At 43.5% G+C, this 16,617-nt stretch overlaps 1 protein-coding gene across 1 annotated transcript; it reads right to left on the bottom strand.

Annotated features, from left to right (window-relative positions):
• Positions 1–3,439: 3,439 nt before the first annotated feature.
• On the bottom strand, positions 3,440–15,147 carry LOC309671943 (torsin-1A-interacting protein 1-like; the record flags this gene model as incomplete). The annotated part of the gene is made up of 6 exons (XM_082483307.1): positions 3,440–6,029; positions 7,084–7,143; positions 9,372–9,428; positions 10,485–10,604; positions 14,374–14,442; positions 14,748–15,147. The coding sequence occupies 6 exons, from the start codon at positions 15,145–15,147 to the stop codon at positions 5,227–5,229; spliced, it is 1,509 nt and encodes a 502-aa protein (XP_082339433.1). The 3' UTR covers positions 3,440–5,226.
• Positions 15,148–16,617: the final 1,470 nt, after the last annotated feature.

The raw sequence follows: 16,617 nt of genomic DNA, 5'->3' as shown, positions 1-16,617 counted from the left end.
AATTACAGGATACCCATTTAACCTTAATTTGGCTCTTTTACATACACAAACTAATTACAGAGTATATTTTCCAGCGTAAGCATACCTCCTTTGAAACAAGAGGTAAGCTTGATATGTGAGTGGTTAAATGTTTGAAAACAATTTTGTTTTGCCAGATGAGGGAAAAAATACATGAACACCGACAGATGAGCACAGCTCCAATGGGAAAAAAATGGTAAGTAGTGCCTAATTCCATCCTGAGTCCTCAGAGAGCAAACCTGCTCCTCCCAAATGCAGAAGACTGTAAGGAATAATAATAATGACAAATTCAGTCAATGAAAACAATATTACTACAGTCTATGGGATCCCTGATCACAGACTACGGCAAATTAAATTATTACATTCCCTGTCATCACCTACTGTTTGCTTAAATTTACTGCTTAATATTGCTGGATTGGCAGCCTATTTAAATTGTTCAGCACTTTTGTAATGCACTACCTCTTTAATTATGCTTTTAAACATAGTTTCTCTTTTCTGTTTGGAAGCAGTTAATCTAGTTTCATGCTCCTCCTTTTCATCTTCATGCAAACAAGGCATCACATTAGGATTTTCTCAAACATGAAAAGCATTTATTTTCAGTCAGTCAAATAAAATTAAAAGTCAATATTTGTCTACTGGCTTTGCTTCTACATGACTCTATTTATTTATTTGTTCTCTGTATCTGTCAGTGGAACTTAATTGTAAAACTTTATATTACTTTTTCAAAGATTCCCTACCAATGGACATAACGCTTTGAACAGGCAAGCATCACACACAAAAAAATTCTAACAGAAAATGCAATCATCTTGTGAAATTCTCTAAGATTAGAAATAAAGGAACTGTTTACCTGCAAACAGCCACAGCTGAAAGAAAAGGAAGAACTGAACACACTCCAGTTTGATGAACTGCTCACTAAACTGCAAAGCAACGGAGATAACCGCAGCGAGCACTCCCTAAGCACTGAAAGCAGTGGATGGAGACATATAGTAAGTTAAAAGTAAAGAGCCACAATCTCATCTTACACTAACTTGGTTATTGCAGCTTTAAGAGAGAGGTTTGGAAAGTTTTCCACTCCATACTACTCTTGCACACCCCTTCTAAAATTAGAAAGGGGCAGCTGGCTATTGCAGCTCCCCAGACTCCCTCCCCCCTTTCCTTGATTGACATGGCTCCCAAGAGCTAAGAGCCATGGAGGAATTTGGGGAGGGTGCTTCCACCTGTTGGACATGGAATGAGGTTGTCCAGGCACTCAATTATAAATCCAACTGTCAGGAGCTGACAATAAAACAGGACACAGCACAGCTGTGAGGACTACAGGACATCCCCCCACGCTCTCCTACATACTGCTACAATTTTGCAGTTTGTCTTACAGCAGAAACAATGCATGAAAAATTGTTCTCTGCAGGATGTGGGCTTATAAAATAGAGGGATCACTTCAGATTTATTTTCATTGTTTTCCAGCTGTGCTACAGGGGCTTCGCACAGAATCTGGCAAGCTGTTCACACCTCCAAAACCAGTGTGTATAGCTGCATTCTGTACAGCAAATACTTTTAAGCCTACCTTAACACTGAGCTCACCTTGCCTTTTACACTCAGTTTGAGCTGAATCAATTATTAGTTCAAAACATTTTCAAAAAAAAGGGTAAAAAGGCTATGAAAACCATGACTTTTTTTTTTTTTAATTTGTGGAACATAAGCAAATGCTTTTGTTGGTGTGAAAAATGTGGAGGAAAAAAATTAGTTCTTTTAATGAACCTGCTTAGCATGCTCAAAACTCCACTGCTCAGCGCAGCGTGACTCAGAGCAGGGTGTGAGAGACAAGGTAACAACAGATGGGGCTGCGCATTGTTCTAGGTCCCTTTTACAACATCCACTGCTGAAGGCAATATGGGTATTGCCATCCTCCAGGTGCACAAAGGCAATGGGGAGGAATAGCAGAAGAGGGGCCACATTCCACCTCCTGCATGGGTTGTTTATCTGCAAGGGGGCTCTTGCCAGCTGCAGGTGTCTGTCCGCTCACAACCCAAGGAGCGGTTTGACTGTGTTTTCCAGTCCAATTTGCAGAGCGCTGCAAATTTTGTCTGCAAATTGGTGCGTAGCTGGTTCTGCTCCCCAAAGATCGTGTTCTGCCCAAAGTTTGTATGCTGTTAAGCTCACAGAACAAGAAACATCCCCTTCTCGGTCCCAAGGCCAGACCTTGTGTCTTTGCTCTATATAAGCACATTTTTGTTGTCACAGACTATTTAATTTGCTGATCTGCAGACAGTTAGGGACAGCTCAACTTCAGAAGAGAGATTTCTCTAGAAGCAGCCAAAATATTTAACAGTTTGGAAAACATCAAATGGCTGTTTGCTGCAGGCAATGAAATAATTATACAAGGAGGATAGTAATCGGCTGCCTGTGAGCAACACAGACAGACATTACTCTTCACCCCTGCCTGAGGAGGAGTTACTTAATGAGATCTGCATTAAGTACCCACAGATATTTAATGAGAGCCTTTTAAGGACAAAGCCACTAACAGTTACAAAAAGGACCTAGTTCTTCAACAGCAGGAACAGTCTTCTAATCCCAAGCCTTTCCCCTCCTCCAGAAGGCTACTGAGTACAGCATCTTGCTTTTGATTTATTTTTCCAGACAAAGCGCACCATATATTTGGAAATACAAAAAACCCAGAAAAGTGATTCTCCTTTGTCTGGCACAAAATTAAGTAGAACATGAAATCTTTAGGTTCCAGGCACCTTCCCATTTTGTCTTGAAATGGGGGAACATAGCTCTTTAATACCCAATAGTCTTGGGAGATAATGGGGGGTGGGGCGGGGCAGTTTTAGAAACAGAAAATAACTTTGATTACATATGTTTTATTAGTTTAAGAGCATAGAATCTCCTGCTTTCATGTCATAACTTAAGTCTTTCTTGTTGTTGCCAATTCTGCTAAGTATATACTTTTTTTTATCTCTAAGCGAGTTTTTAGTAAGAGTGTTCCTCCAGTCAGTTCACAGTGCGCTGGTTTGCAACAGCGGAGGTACAGGAACATGCAGCTAGGAGTGGAACAAGAATGAAGTCATCCCTTTTGTCAGCTGCTGACTCTTACATCAGACTAATGAAACAAGTGAACCATATCTTATCATTAATTCCTCAGTTCTGATTTCAGCTGGAACAGTACAAGAACACCAAGTAAAAGACAATTCAGAGCTATTACAATTTCCTGAATTGAGCCTCGTTAGAGAAAAGCCCTGATACTATCAAATACATGCATCTGCATCCTAGTATCTACCACCCCACTCAAGTTTCTTAAAGGTTCTAAATCTTGCAAAAGGTTGTATTTTAGGCATCTGTGTTTGGTCAAAGGTAAAAGGAACAATCTTAAATGTGTAAAAAAAGTCTGACCACATGGAAGTCAATGGGCAAATCTTAAAACAGCTTATAAAACAAACAAGTAAATTTATTTTTAATGATTACTAAAATAGTTTACATAATATACAAACAGATACGCTATCAAGACACACTTGGAAATAGGTCACAGTTGGTTTTTTTTTTTTAAAAAACATTTGTCCAGTGAAATGTCCAAAATGTAAATGCCATCTTTTCCTTCCTGAGCTATTCTTAAACATCCGAAACAGCAGCACTTCCATGTCTTTTTACTGTTTGTATTTCTTCCCATTAAAATAAAAAGCACTATCCATCGCTGGCTCTCAGTGGTTAGAACAAATCCACCTCAAGGTTTAAGTGACCACAGCTCTGTGTGTCTCAAACTGTGTTCTTTTACATGCTTAAGGTGATTTCGGTCCATTCCACTAACACCCCAAACTTTTGCTTGCACAAAGAAACCAGAAGCTCCAGCACCTCAAGATGTTTTCCTGGTTAAGAAGGACTTTTTGCAAGCGGACAGCTCACAGGGCTTGTGAATAAAGGATGGATCCAAGAGCCACTAATCTCTCGGCTGTTACAAGTAAACATCCTATTAATTTGAAAGTAGTTTTCACACATTCCTTCATACTCAATAAAACCAAATGCACACAGACCAATAGTTCAAGAGCATACACTAACAGCAGTGACATGGAAGTGCTGCAATTCTCTTTTTTTTTTTTATGCAAAATAGTTACAATAGAAACAAGTACATGTTTTTAGTCTGGTGTGAGGGATTCTTGGCATGAGGCACTCAAAAATATTTTAAAAACATGCATTGCTAATCTGTTCTTCACTAAAAGCTTATACAGCAAGCAGCAGGTTATATGCAGACACGTGAAGAAAGGTTCTTTTTCTAGGATACCAAATACCACAAATAAATTAATTCTTTTGATGCAAAAATAATTATCTTATTAAAATGAGAAATAACCTATGTCTTCCTAAACTTTTGTTTGGAAAGGAGATGCAACAGGTCTTTAGTACACACACAGCTGACATTTTATCAATTTCCCCCCAAATTTTAAGACTTGCAGAACTTTGACAAAGAGCAGAGAATTCCTGGAAGCAGCGAGGCAAAGATGTGCTGAGGATTATTTAACTGACATCAGTACTACTAACGTCAAGCAATCCTTCATACCTCAGCTTTTCTCACTTTCCAGAACTGTTTGGGGCAGGCTCATTTAAGTAAAAATGCTTGCTGAAAGGATCTGTACAAGTTACAAATCTTTCCAGCAATTTTGCCACTTTTAGAAATCGCCAGAGACAGCTGACATCTATGTTGTGATCAGATAGATCAAGAAAAGGCTTGTGCTTAGACTCACATCACTTTATCATCATTTTCAGTTTATGATTTTTCTTATGTTAGAAGAAAAGTAAGCAATTCTGGCAGATGACGGTGATGTTTTTGCATCCTATTACCTTGTCAAATGCAACACCTGCTTTATGCATCACCAGAAAAGGTTCCTCATAGCAAAGCAAATAGGGAACCAAAACAGCTTCAGAAGCAGGTGAGTGGTTCTGCAATAGTGGACACTTACTTCCAGCTCCAGAACACCAAGCCTGAATAAGTCGCTGAACACAACTTACCAACAACCAGCAAGTTCCTTGCTTACATTCTGCAGTTGATTTAGAGAAGCCCCAGTTACTTTAGCAGAAACAACCCTGCCAGCTGGTGGAACTTCTTTGCACAGAAAGGACCATAGGCTTCCTGAACTCAGCAGCCACAGTAAGTCCTTCCCTGTTCAGCCATTACAACATACGTTTTCTGTCTTCCTCCTTTCCCCGAGTCCTCTCCAGTAACTTTTATGTGCATCCCTCCATAGGGAGGCCCTTTTCAGGCCAAACAGGCAACACAAGATGAGAGATACGGCTCCACAGTCCACTCAGCTTATCTGTGTCCATGCTATTGTAAGAACTAGGAACATCTGAACTGGTAAACTTTGCCCAGAGGAAATCCCGGACTTTCTCCTCAACTTCTTGCAAGGTGAGGCTCTTTCTCAGCGACTGCTCATCCAGGAGAACTGTCAGCAGGAGGGCCACATCCTTAAATGCTGCGTTTTCGTGGTCACAGTACTTGTAAAAGATTAAGGTGGAGCCTGCAGGCAGCAACTCAAACCGATGCACCACTGCTACCTTCTTGCCTTCTCTGAACCCAGAGCTGAGCTCCTTATCTACCTCCAGCTTGACAACGTCACTATCCAATATGGCTTTGTCTGCCCCATTAATTTTGATGGTAGTAGCATTCTGGGAGAAGGCAAAAGCATCGGCAATCTCATTACTTAGGCATCTCAGTGCTTTCTCAGCTTCTTGGCCAGCTGTGAGCAGTAAGATGGCTGGTTCCAAATGCAGATGGGAAGCATTAAGATGTTTCTCGAGGAACACATGGGTTCTTTTCCACAGATTGGGGTCCTGACTTTGGTAAGTATTTTTTAGTTTCTTCATCTGGGCCCGAAATGCTTGCAGAATTTGAGTATCTCTACTTGACAAAGTTCCATCCAGAAGACTTGGTATTCCACTCCACAGGACATAAAGGAATGAGAGACCAATTAACAGAACCAGTAACAAAGTCCAGTTCTTGTGAAATCCTCTCTGCGATTCACCATCCTCTATAGAAAGGAGGAGGAAACAGGAAGAAAACAATGTTTTAAAAGGAATCAGAAGTCAACAAGGACTTATATAAGGAAAATAACAGGAAACAGTAGAATTCAATGAACTCATCCCACTCTCAAGCTACTGGTACAGTAGTCGCAAAGCATAAAGAAGATATCTTAGTTAAAAAAAACAAAAACAAACACAAACAATCCAACAAACTTTGAGCTTCTTTAGCAACTTGGTGAAGTAACACCATTTAAAAAAAGGACATTTTTACACATTTCCAGATTAAGAAACTGGACATTCTTCTAAAAAACAAGCTCTATTTAATCAAATGCAAACTAAGAGCTTAAAACAGTTCTAAAGAAGGTCAAGCTTTTTCCTACGTTTAGGCTCTCCAGAAAAAGCCCTATACAAAACCTGGCATCACTAGAATGGTTTGTGTTTACTTCTCCTCCCTGTCCTCATAAGGATAAAAATAGTTTCTGCAGTGGTATTTGCATCTCAAACACTGGTGATCAACACTATCAAAATGTTTGTGGTCTTTGGATCAGTCAGCTTCACAAAGAGTACACACAGCAAACAGTGCACAGGAAGCATATAGAATATCAGGTATTTTGATTTGGTTTTGTATTTGAACAGTTAAATTAACACTTGTTTGACCTACCACAAGCATAAGGCTCGATTCTGTTCCCAGTAAAATTAGTGACAAAATATACTGACCTCCCTGGAAACAGCAAAGAACTGTATGCCTTATGCTACCTTTTTATATCCTAACTTTTATCAGGACAGCAACACAACTGTTAAACACCACTAGGCCTGCCTTAGTTTTAATCTTGCAGCAAATCTTGTAAACACTACAGATGGAAGACCTTAAATTCAGGTGGAAATGTTACCTATTATACAAGACATTTCCTTCCTTAGTGCTGAAAACACATACTGTAGCAAGCAAGTCTGGCAACGACCCTCAGTTTAACACCAACTATCAGGAAATCTAATACTTGGACAGGCATGAAAATGGTTAAATGTAACACAGGCATGAAATGGAAGTGAAAGCAGAAGTCTTACTTTTGGCCAAAGGCTGTGACTGCTTCCCTATACTGGGCTGACCTTGAAATTTACTTCTTCCTGTTAAGATATTAAGAAAGGAACATGAGAAAAACACTAAAACAACAATTTTAACCAATCCTCCAGCAGGAAATTCAGCAGGGAGTTGAAATCACCCAACTGCGTTATTTTCAACAAAAAGCTGTTCTTAGTTACGCTTTTACATACAAAATCGTACGAAGCTTACAAGAAGGTTAACAAAGCACCTTTGCGTAACACCTTGTTGAAGCGAACACAGTGCTGCTAAGTAGGAGCAAAGAGAGGCTATGACCTCATCGCGGGTAGGGCTGTATCAAGTATGGGACTTTCTGTTCTTTTCTGCATCATTTGCCCTCCTGTGCTCAAGCAAGGGTAGTCCTAAACAAGGAAAACGACATGTTCACCACTACTGCTATCCTGAGAAGTCCCATTCAACTGGCAGACCAACTCTCCATCTACACTATTTGCCACATGTCAGTTCGTAAGCCATCTTGACAATCTTGCATAAAAAGCATGTCCCCAACCTATCGCAAATTACCCCTGAAGATTTTTAACTCTTGAAAAGTTTCGCAAATAAAAACAGAGGCATTTCAAGTACAAGATGACAAAATGGCAGAGATTCAACAACCTGTTATTTTCTGCACAAGGATCCCATGTCCCAGTTAAGTTTCCCGATTTTCCTCAAGAATTTGAGGGACAGAAAAATGAAAGCTCAATTAGCAGACATATTAGAAAAACGACATAACGTAAAATATAAGTAGTGCTATGTGTTGAAGGTATAGTCTCATATTCCTCTCCATCTAGCTTGGGTAAGAGACCTGCTTCATCAGCAGTCAGTTTCTTGGGATGAATTGTGCTTTTAAAGCAAACCGCAAGCTTTCAACTTCAAAATATACTTTTGGTCTATTTATTTAAATGGGCTCAGACAGCAAAGTACAAGAGACATTATCCATACAAGAGTGTTATGAACAACTTTACCAAGAGGCCAGTATGAATATATACAGTGCAATTATTGGTCAGCAAGTTTTCTGCATTTAGTCAGTTAATTAAAAAGACATGAGAATGTCTGGCTCCTTGTGAACTACAGCAACTGGTTCAAAGCTGAAGGCTCTTTAATAATATATAACCAAATCAGGATACTGTCAACGGCACTATTGAGAATAAACTGAACAAACGCACCCTGCGGTAGTTATTTCAAGAACACTAAAACAAATTCTATAACCTTGTTTCTGTATGAATGTAATCACAGAAGGTGCTAAAAGCAGCTCTGGTTTAAGCCAGAGCTTAACTGGCTTAAAGAGCTACGCTATTCTGTAATTTCAACCCCCTGCCCCGATAGGGCACAGACATGGAGATTGTAATTGGCTAAGTTTATGTAAGTCTTCTAATAGGTAACAGATCAAAATCACCTCAGCTATGTAACATTTTACAATGTAGCCCTGTTTGCAGAGGCTAGGTTTCATGTTTAGGAGACAGCTGTGATTCATACTCTAAAGGAAAAACAAAACAAAACAAAACAAAAAAAAAAAAAAAAAACAAAAACCCAAACCAACCCCTGAGGTTCTCCAAATTGAATTCCAATTTACAAGGTTTCGTTTATCTATACCTGTTAGGATAGAAACAAGCACTGAGACATTAAGAACAGAAAGTTACGAAGAATTCAGAACATTTTTTTTTCCTCTTCTTTCAAGTTATCTTCCAAGAGGGAAAAAAAAAACCCAAACCCAAAGCAACAAATCCACAAAACCAACCAAAGATAAAAATCTGAAACACAAGCAGTTGGTCATTAGATGACCAGACTGGACTTTGCCAAAGAAAAACGCTGCTCCTCTCCAGGAGTATACGACAACTAATTCAATCATAACAGGCCACCATTACTCAGGGAAAAGCTAGAAGGGAAGGTGATGTGTACAAACTAATCTAATATTCACTGCTACCAAAAGGTGAAGGTTTTGTTCCCTTCCTCAGCTCACCCCCACAATGCTCTGCGCTTACAGATTGTCCCATGAGTCAACTCCATTCCCTAACCCAGTCAAAAAAAAAAAAAAAAGGCTCATTTTCTGTGGTCAGCGAGTTGAACAACCTCATAGAAGGGCTCTGGCATGTGCTGCCTTTTCCAGCTTCTATTTGCATCTGCCTCCTGGGTCCCTTTCCATCTTCCCAGACAGTGTCCCAGGGCACAAGAAAAAACATAAGCAGAGGAAAGCAAAAGAATTCTGTACTTTTCACTTAATTACAGGGAAAGACTAGGTATCTATTTTTTGACTTACTCTGTGATGTAGTGGAACAGTGCTCTTGATTTTTCTCAAGGAAGTCAGCCTTTCCTTCTGAAACCAAAGCACAAATGAAAGAACTTGGTTATCACATCAGAGGTCAGAATAAGACAGGCAAGGCATATACGCTTTTAGCTCTTTCTATGAAATCTTCAAAGGTTATTAGGGAAGGAGCATACGCTGTGCTGCCAAACCAAGCCTGCACCATATGACAGCCTCTTGGACCCCTCTGTAGATGGAGACAGCTGCTGTTATCCAATAGAAAGGGCTTTATTTGCCCCTTCACCCTGCTTTTCCCAATATGACACAAAATTATCCTTCCTATTGTTTCTGTTTTGTCAGTCTGCGCTTACAATTGCTTTTGGTGCTCTCCCATAAACACTGTGTGGTTACGACTGTTACTGACTGAATGAATGCAAGCCACTACCTCACTTTCTGACCAGTTACCAACTCTCCTACAAACCTCCCTTACATAGTGTATCTATTTGGATGTATTCAAACCACGTGTAGTAACATAACTACCTCCTGCTGGGCTAAAAAGTATCCCATATTTCCTTCCTCATTGTATTGCCCTATTGCTTCTGTAACACACATCGAGAAAAATCTCTTGAGCAATGAACAGAAAAAGCGCTCCCTCACTTTGAAATCACTTTGTATAGTCAGCTTCCCCCTGCTAAAGTCAAAAGTAACTCATTTTTTTAGAAAAAGAACAGTTTTGTTTCCCTTTGCCTGAGGCAATTAAAGATCCACTCTCATAACCGTTTTTGAAGCAGGTATATTAGTAATCTTTTTGTTTTGCTTTAAAAAAAAAAAAAAACAAGAGAGATGGCTATGTATTTATCAAAGTTTAAAACTGCACTTTTTTGAACTTTAAGGTTTTATACCCAAGCAGATGACTGCCATGCTACAATCAGTTCTAATTTGACTCATGGGCAGGAGTACACCCTGAAAATTATTTTTTTATTATTTTTTAAAAACTTCTTCATCCATTCAGATTTCAACTCAACAACTCCCTCTTTTGCAATAGAACTGAAAGAACGTACTTTTAGCACATTTAAGCCATCATCTGTTACATCACAGAAAAGGTACTGATAAAACTAGTGTTGTTACCTTTTAACAGTGTATAAATGTTAGGTTGACACCCTGCTGATTCCTCAGGTTCGTTACTGTCATAAGCCTTCACTTTTTCCTTTATTGGATTCTCTTGAAGAAAGTTACTTGAAGAACTGCCTGTCAGGAGGGAAAAAGAAAAAAAAAAAATAGATAATTGGTCTAGCTACAGTATCATCTGTGCTCGTAACATCACAAAACTGAAGGACCAAGACATAGCTTCAGAACATACATGATCTAAATCAATGATTTTCAAGTAGTGATCTCCCAAGAGTGACTTTCTTAAAATGTAACCAAAAGCAACTAAGACTTGAAAAGCTTATGGTAAATGAGTTCACTACAAATACAGCTGTCTGCACCACAACACTTTTTAATTATTATTATTATTAGGAGTCCTTGGCTTAAAAACACTTAAAAAAAAAAACAACAACCAACCAGACATGAGGACACCAAATACTAAAAGCCAAGAAATATCTTACGCTAAAGGGATTCAGTGTAAACTAGTAAATACACAAGCATGGGAGCAAAGAGAATTTTTCCCACAGCTTTGGGCACACAACTTACAAACAATAATTGTGCCGTCTTCCCTAGCATTAGACAGAGGGGGAAAGGGAGAGAAGCAAATACAGAATATAACTCCCCTTTTTATGTAGTCCATGCCATCCTTTGATTGGGTTTCTTTCTCTCTCTCATTAACCGTAATGGCAATCTAGAGCACCTATGTTCCTAACTCACTCCCCTCATGTAGCTGTGAAGAATCCTTTAGATTGTTTTCCAAATTACCCAGGCATTCAGATGCTGAAACCCAACTTAGTTAATGTTACTAACTAGAAAGAATAAAGCCCAGTAAGGTGCCGGGAGTCACAGAGCAAAGGTCAGGGCTGGAATGCCAGTCAAAAGCGGAACACCAAGAGAAGAGGTTTGAAAGGATAAAGTGCAACCACATGGTTGCCCAGATTCAGGGTGGGGGTGAGGGGGCAGGGGGAGTTCAGGTACAGAATGAAAGCTGTAGTACTGCTGTGGAACAGAGACTATGACACAGCGATCAAGCTGAAGGGCATAAGCAGAGGAAACAGCAAAGGGAAGAACACAACTGGTAAAACTTTTTCTCTGTAACATTCACACTGGGCCCTTTTATTCTTTTAACAGTACTGGGTTCTCCCGGGTTCCATGTGTTTCTATAGCTCTTTTACCATACGCGTGAGGGTAACACACAGCTTGCCACCTAGTGTTTATTAATTTTACTTCAAGAAAAGAAAACAGCCACCTTCTAATATGTTCTGGCAACTTTATCATGCCAGTGTATGTGAAGGATACAAAGGAGTAAAACAAAAACAAAAAAAAACCCACAGAACACAGACAAGGGAGAAAACACTAAGTTTTAAACTAAGACATTAAGTCACAGGTACAACAGTAAAGTATTTGCACATAGTAAGCAGGACACTATATTTTCAAAACCATCTTACAAAGCTCTTAAGCGACTGATTTCCCACCAAGCTAAAAATGAAAATACTCAAATTACTTGATCTTCAGGAATGCCAAACAACATACCCATAATATTTCACTACGTAGTGAGGTTTTGCAAAGAAAATCTCACTAGTAGCAGTGGCCAGTAATCACAAGACCAGAAAGATCTATGAATCTAAAGAGGGCTACTCATGCAGTCCATACTTTTTAATTCCTCTCCCCTCCTTTGCATCGATCTGTACTCTATGTCTCTCAAAACGTTCTTAAGAGTTGTTATAAGAAAGATATAAGTACATACAACTTCATTTTGCCACGAAGACAGCTTGTGAATCAGCACCTTCTGTAACAGTGGATATCACCAACAGGAAGAGCATTACTGAAAGCAGACAGCACACATGGCATTCCCTACAGAGAAAAGTAAACTCCCCCTTTACGAAGTTTAACTTTCCTAGAAATATATATAAAGTCCAGCCCAGACATGCCTGTTCTTTCCTTACAAGGCCTTAACCTCCTACCCAAAGGATCATTCCTGCCTCCCAGTGAGGATTTTCCGATCCACCTCAAATCTACTGGCCAGCCACCTACTGCACAGTCACCTGCCAAGAGAGAGTAATCTTCTTACTATCCCCATGTCATACACCAGTTTAATCAAAGGGATTAGAAACCTGCCAGTTCATAAACTACAAGTTTATAAATCAAAATATAAAGCCGCTATTTTAACAGGGCGTAACTTGTTCTTTTAAGTCTAGTACATATCTATCCCTGTGGGTTCAATCTTTTTCAACACAGAGATAAGCTTGCAACACGCTTGCTGCAAAGTTCCACAGCAACTGTAGACAGCACAAACGCGAGTGCCAAAACCACCTAGTGCCTGCCTTTAACTTGTACAATCATACACTCTACTTGCATATTTTAAGACAACTTCAACGGAGATTGCTAGCATATATCTTTAGCTCCTTGGAGATGCCTGACTGGAGGCAGGGTTAGTAGGCTCTAAAATCTTTTTAGCTCTAGAAGCAAGTTTCTTAATCTACATTTAAAACATCTAAGCAGAAGCCAGAAACCAGTTTCTCAAGTTGTGGTTTTGCTTCCGTCCTGGTCTCAGGGAAGCACAATTACACCCTTATAAAAATCCACCCTGCTTGTCCCACTGCCTCACAGATCCTGCATTCCCCTAAACTCTTCAGAAAAAAAGATAGTACTGTATAGCTACAGGTGGGAGGACTGTGAGGGCCAAAACTACTCCTTTGCTTCTATATAAAGCATTAGAGTCTCTTAATATTGATTATAGTCACAACAGGCGTAAAAGTACAAATACCACTGTTAAGAGCTCGGAGGGGTGGTGAGAGGACATCTCACCCCCCAAGCTCATTTTTAGAAACATCTACATTAAAAAAAAACCACTCAGCTGTACCTCCTAAAGTAGCCCAACCACACTGAAAAAACACTAAGCACATTAGCACCCTGACAGCCATCATTTGGCAGTAACAGCTTCCCACAGCTTTTTTCACAGATAAACCTTTGTACTTTCCCAGAGAAATACTCATAACCTCTCTCTTCCTCCCTCAAGATAAGATTTTTTCTATACCCCCTGGAAATTCTGCTTCTGAAGCATAATATCGTCAGCCCTTTGTAAGGGCAATGCCACATAATTAGGGCCATGCACTGGAGCTGTAACAAGAGCCTGGCGACAGCTCTCTCGTAAGAATACAGATGGGAATGGAGAACAGTCTTAGGCTAGCCCAACTCATCCATCTGAGAATTGCCACACGCTAATAACGTAAACCGTCTGACTCAAAATAGACTAAAAGGGAAGGAAATACGCACAATTTGCTCGCAGTTTTCTGATGGAATGACGGGCTAACGCCACAGGGCTGCATTACACAAAGTCAGCCCCTCTCTGAAGTTTTGAGAAGGACAGTTTTCCACACAAGGAACAGAGCCAACACAACCACCGTCCAAGAGCAAGTACCAACGTATGCTTGGGGCTTCACAGAAAGGACAGGCAAGGCCCAACTATGCACTTCCTCACAGGCAACGCCGCTCGCTGTACGGAGCACAGCCTTACAGCCATCTATTTTTGCACCTCAAGATACTTCATTTAAATTCAGCCTTTAAAACCCAAGCAGTGTTAGTAAAACCAGTCCCCATTTTAATGCTGTCACAAAATACTCTTCCGAGTGACGCACTAAGTAAAACAGTCACCTCAGGGCTTCAGCGTGCCCCAACGTGCACTGATGCTTTTGGAAGGCAGAGAAGCACTCTCCATCTCTTATGTATGGAATAAAAACGGCAGCGGGATTTGCCGCACACCAGAACCACGCTAACACCTGCAAAGGAGCTAAACCCCAACAAATTCCATTTCCTCGGCTCTTGTGCATTTCAGCGCCTTCGCCTTTGACCTCTCCAAGTCAAAACCTACCTGCCGATCTATGCCCTCTTATAGGGGGTCGAGTCAAGGAGTCCGGATTCCCAAAGGAATGCTCCTCTCCTGAAACAAGAAACAGGTGAGAAACGGGCCGGCCAGCTCGGTTCAAGCCCACCGGCCTCCAGCCTGGCAGCCTTCCAGGAGCGCCAGACGCCCCTTGCAGACTCACTGGGACACCCCAGTGTTTACAACGGGGCTGTCTGGGAGGGCACCCCCCCTCCCCCCGGGCCGCCCCACTGCCCTGCAGGCAGGGCGGCCGCAAGGAAGGAGACAGCGAGCCCGCCCGCCTGCCCGCCCGCCCAACTTTACGCCGCCCCACCGCGCCTTCAACCGCGGGATCCACCGCGGGGCCCTCCCGCGCCACTCACCCTCCAGCCCCCCTCCAGGGCCGGGCTCGGCCGCGGCCTCCGCCTCGACCTCTTCCGCCCGCGCCGCCGCCGCCAACCGGGGGCTCTTCCGCCTGTGCTTCAGCTCGGTGGCGTCCGGCGGAGCCTGCCCGTCGCTCCCCCCCACCATCCTGCCCGCTGCCGCCCCGCGGCGCCGTCGCCGCCTCCCTCTGCCCCGGCCGCCCGCCGCCGCTTCTCCGCGCCGCGCGGGACTGAAGCTGCCGCCTTCCCGCGGCGGGGGCGGCTCCGCGAACCTCACTTCCCGCCGGCCCCGCCGCGGGGCGGGCTCAACGCTCGGCGCTTCCGCCGCGTCACCGCCCTCCGCCGCCTGCGCGCGGAGGGGGCGCCGCGGCGTCACGTGGTACAGCGGCCGGCCCGCCATGGCCCGCGCGCCGAGCCGCTGCCCCGCGCGCGCCCACCACCACCCCTACACACGCCTCCCTCCCCCCCCTGCCCCCTCCCCGCCCGCCCACCGCCCCGCTGAGGGAGCGGGGCCGCCGCCGCCGCCGCGCCGCCTCCCGGCGGGAGAAGGCCGATGGAGGCCCGGGCGGCGGGGAGCGGCCGTCCCGCGCCGCCGAGGCTGCCCTCCAGTGAAAAAAATGAGGGAGCGCCCGGCGCGCCGAGCCGCCCCCTCGGCCGAGGCCTCCCCCAGCCCGGCGGGGCCCCGCGGGGGCGGCCCCTGAGGGAAGGCCGGGCCCGGCGATCCCTCCGGGCGGGCCTCGGCCCGCTGCCTCCCTCAGGCAGGCGGTCCGGCCGCCCGGGGCAGGGGCGAGACGCGTGGGCCGCGGCCGGCGGTTTCTCTTCCCCCACCTGAGGAGCCGGGGCGGGCAGGGCCTCGGGCAGCCGGCGGGGTCCCCCCGCCCGCCGCGGGTGACCCTCCGCTCCAACTGCCGGGCGCTGCCTCCTGCCTGCCGGAGCGGGAGGATGGGCTGAGCCCCGAGCCGGGGGGGCCGAGGAGGGGGTTCCCCGCCGGTGGCGGGGCCACCGGAGGGACGGCGTCGTGGCTCCACTCTGCAGGCCGCCTGCCTGCGGGTCTGTCCCGCAGCGGTCGGAAGGAGCACTGGGTGGTCCCAAGTAAAAAGTGCCCGCGCTGTACGGTTGTTATTTAGTGTCGCCTGGCGTGCATGAGGGTTGCCTCTGAAACTGCGACATGCCTGCGTGCGCCTGGTTTTCCCATCTTTCCACAGTGGACAGACATTTTCTGTCACCGCCACACAGATGCTCACCAGGGCAGCAAACCGTTAAGGACCAGTTTGGAAACAAGTTGCTAAGCAACTTTTAGAAATTCTAATTCTTTGTAACCTTTTACAAATCCTAAAGGATTTCTACATACTGAAAAAGACAGGATTGAGGAAGATGATAGTGACATCTGTAATGGCAGTATCTTTATCTACAATGCTCCATAATATGTATGTTCATATTTGTGATGGTATTTGTTTTGCGGGGTTGTAAATGGGGTAGGTGTGTATGCGTTCAGTGCACTCAAACAGGAGGGCCGGGTGAGGGAAGTGCCATTCAGCCTTCACTTCTGCAACTGTCTTGTCTGTACATAAATTTCCAAATTAAAACTATTTTAATGCTATACTAGCACACCATAAGCGTTCCAGTTTCATCCAGAAGCAAGTGAATATTTGTGAGATAAATTACGCATACCTCCTGTACCAGGAATAAACACTGCCATTCTCTTAAGATGTGAAAGCAGAACACAGACATGAGCAACATTTTCTAAAGCAAAAACAAAAGAGGATGCAAGAAATACCACATCAGGAGGTTTCAAAGTGCAGCTGAACCATCCATGCAGTTCAACTCAAGCAGGAAAAGACCTGCTGGTGACTGGCTTGTGATTTCTGAC

This window comes from Vanellus vanellus (genome assembly GCF_965231255.1).
Source record: "Vanellus vanellus genome assembly, chromosome: 5".
Classification (NCBI taxonomy): Eukaryota; Metazoa; Chordata; class Aves; order Charadriiformes; family Charadriidae; genus Vanellus; species Vanellus vanellus.
Note: the sequence above shows the minus strand (reverse complement) of the source record. Positions and strands in the feature narration are given on the sequence as shown.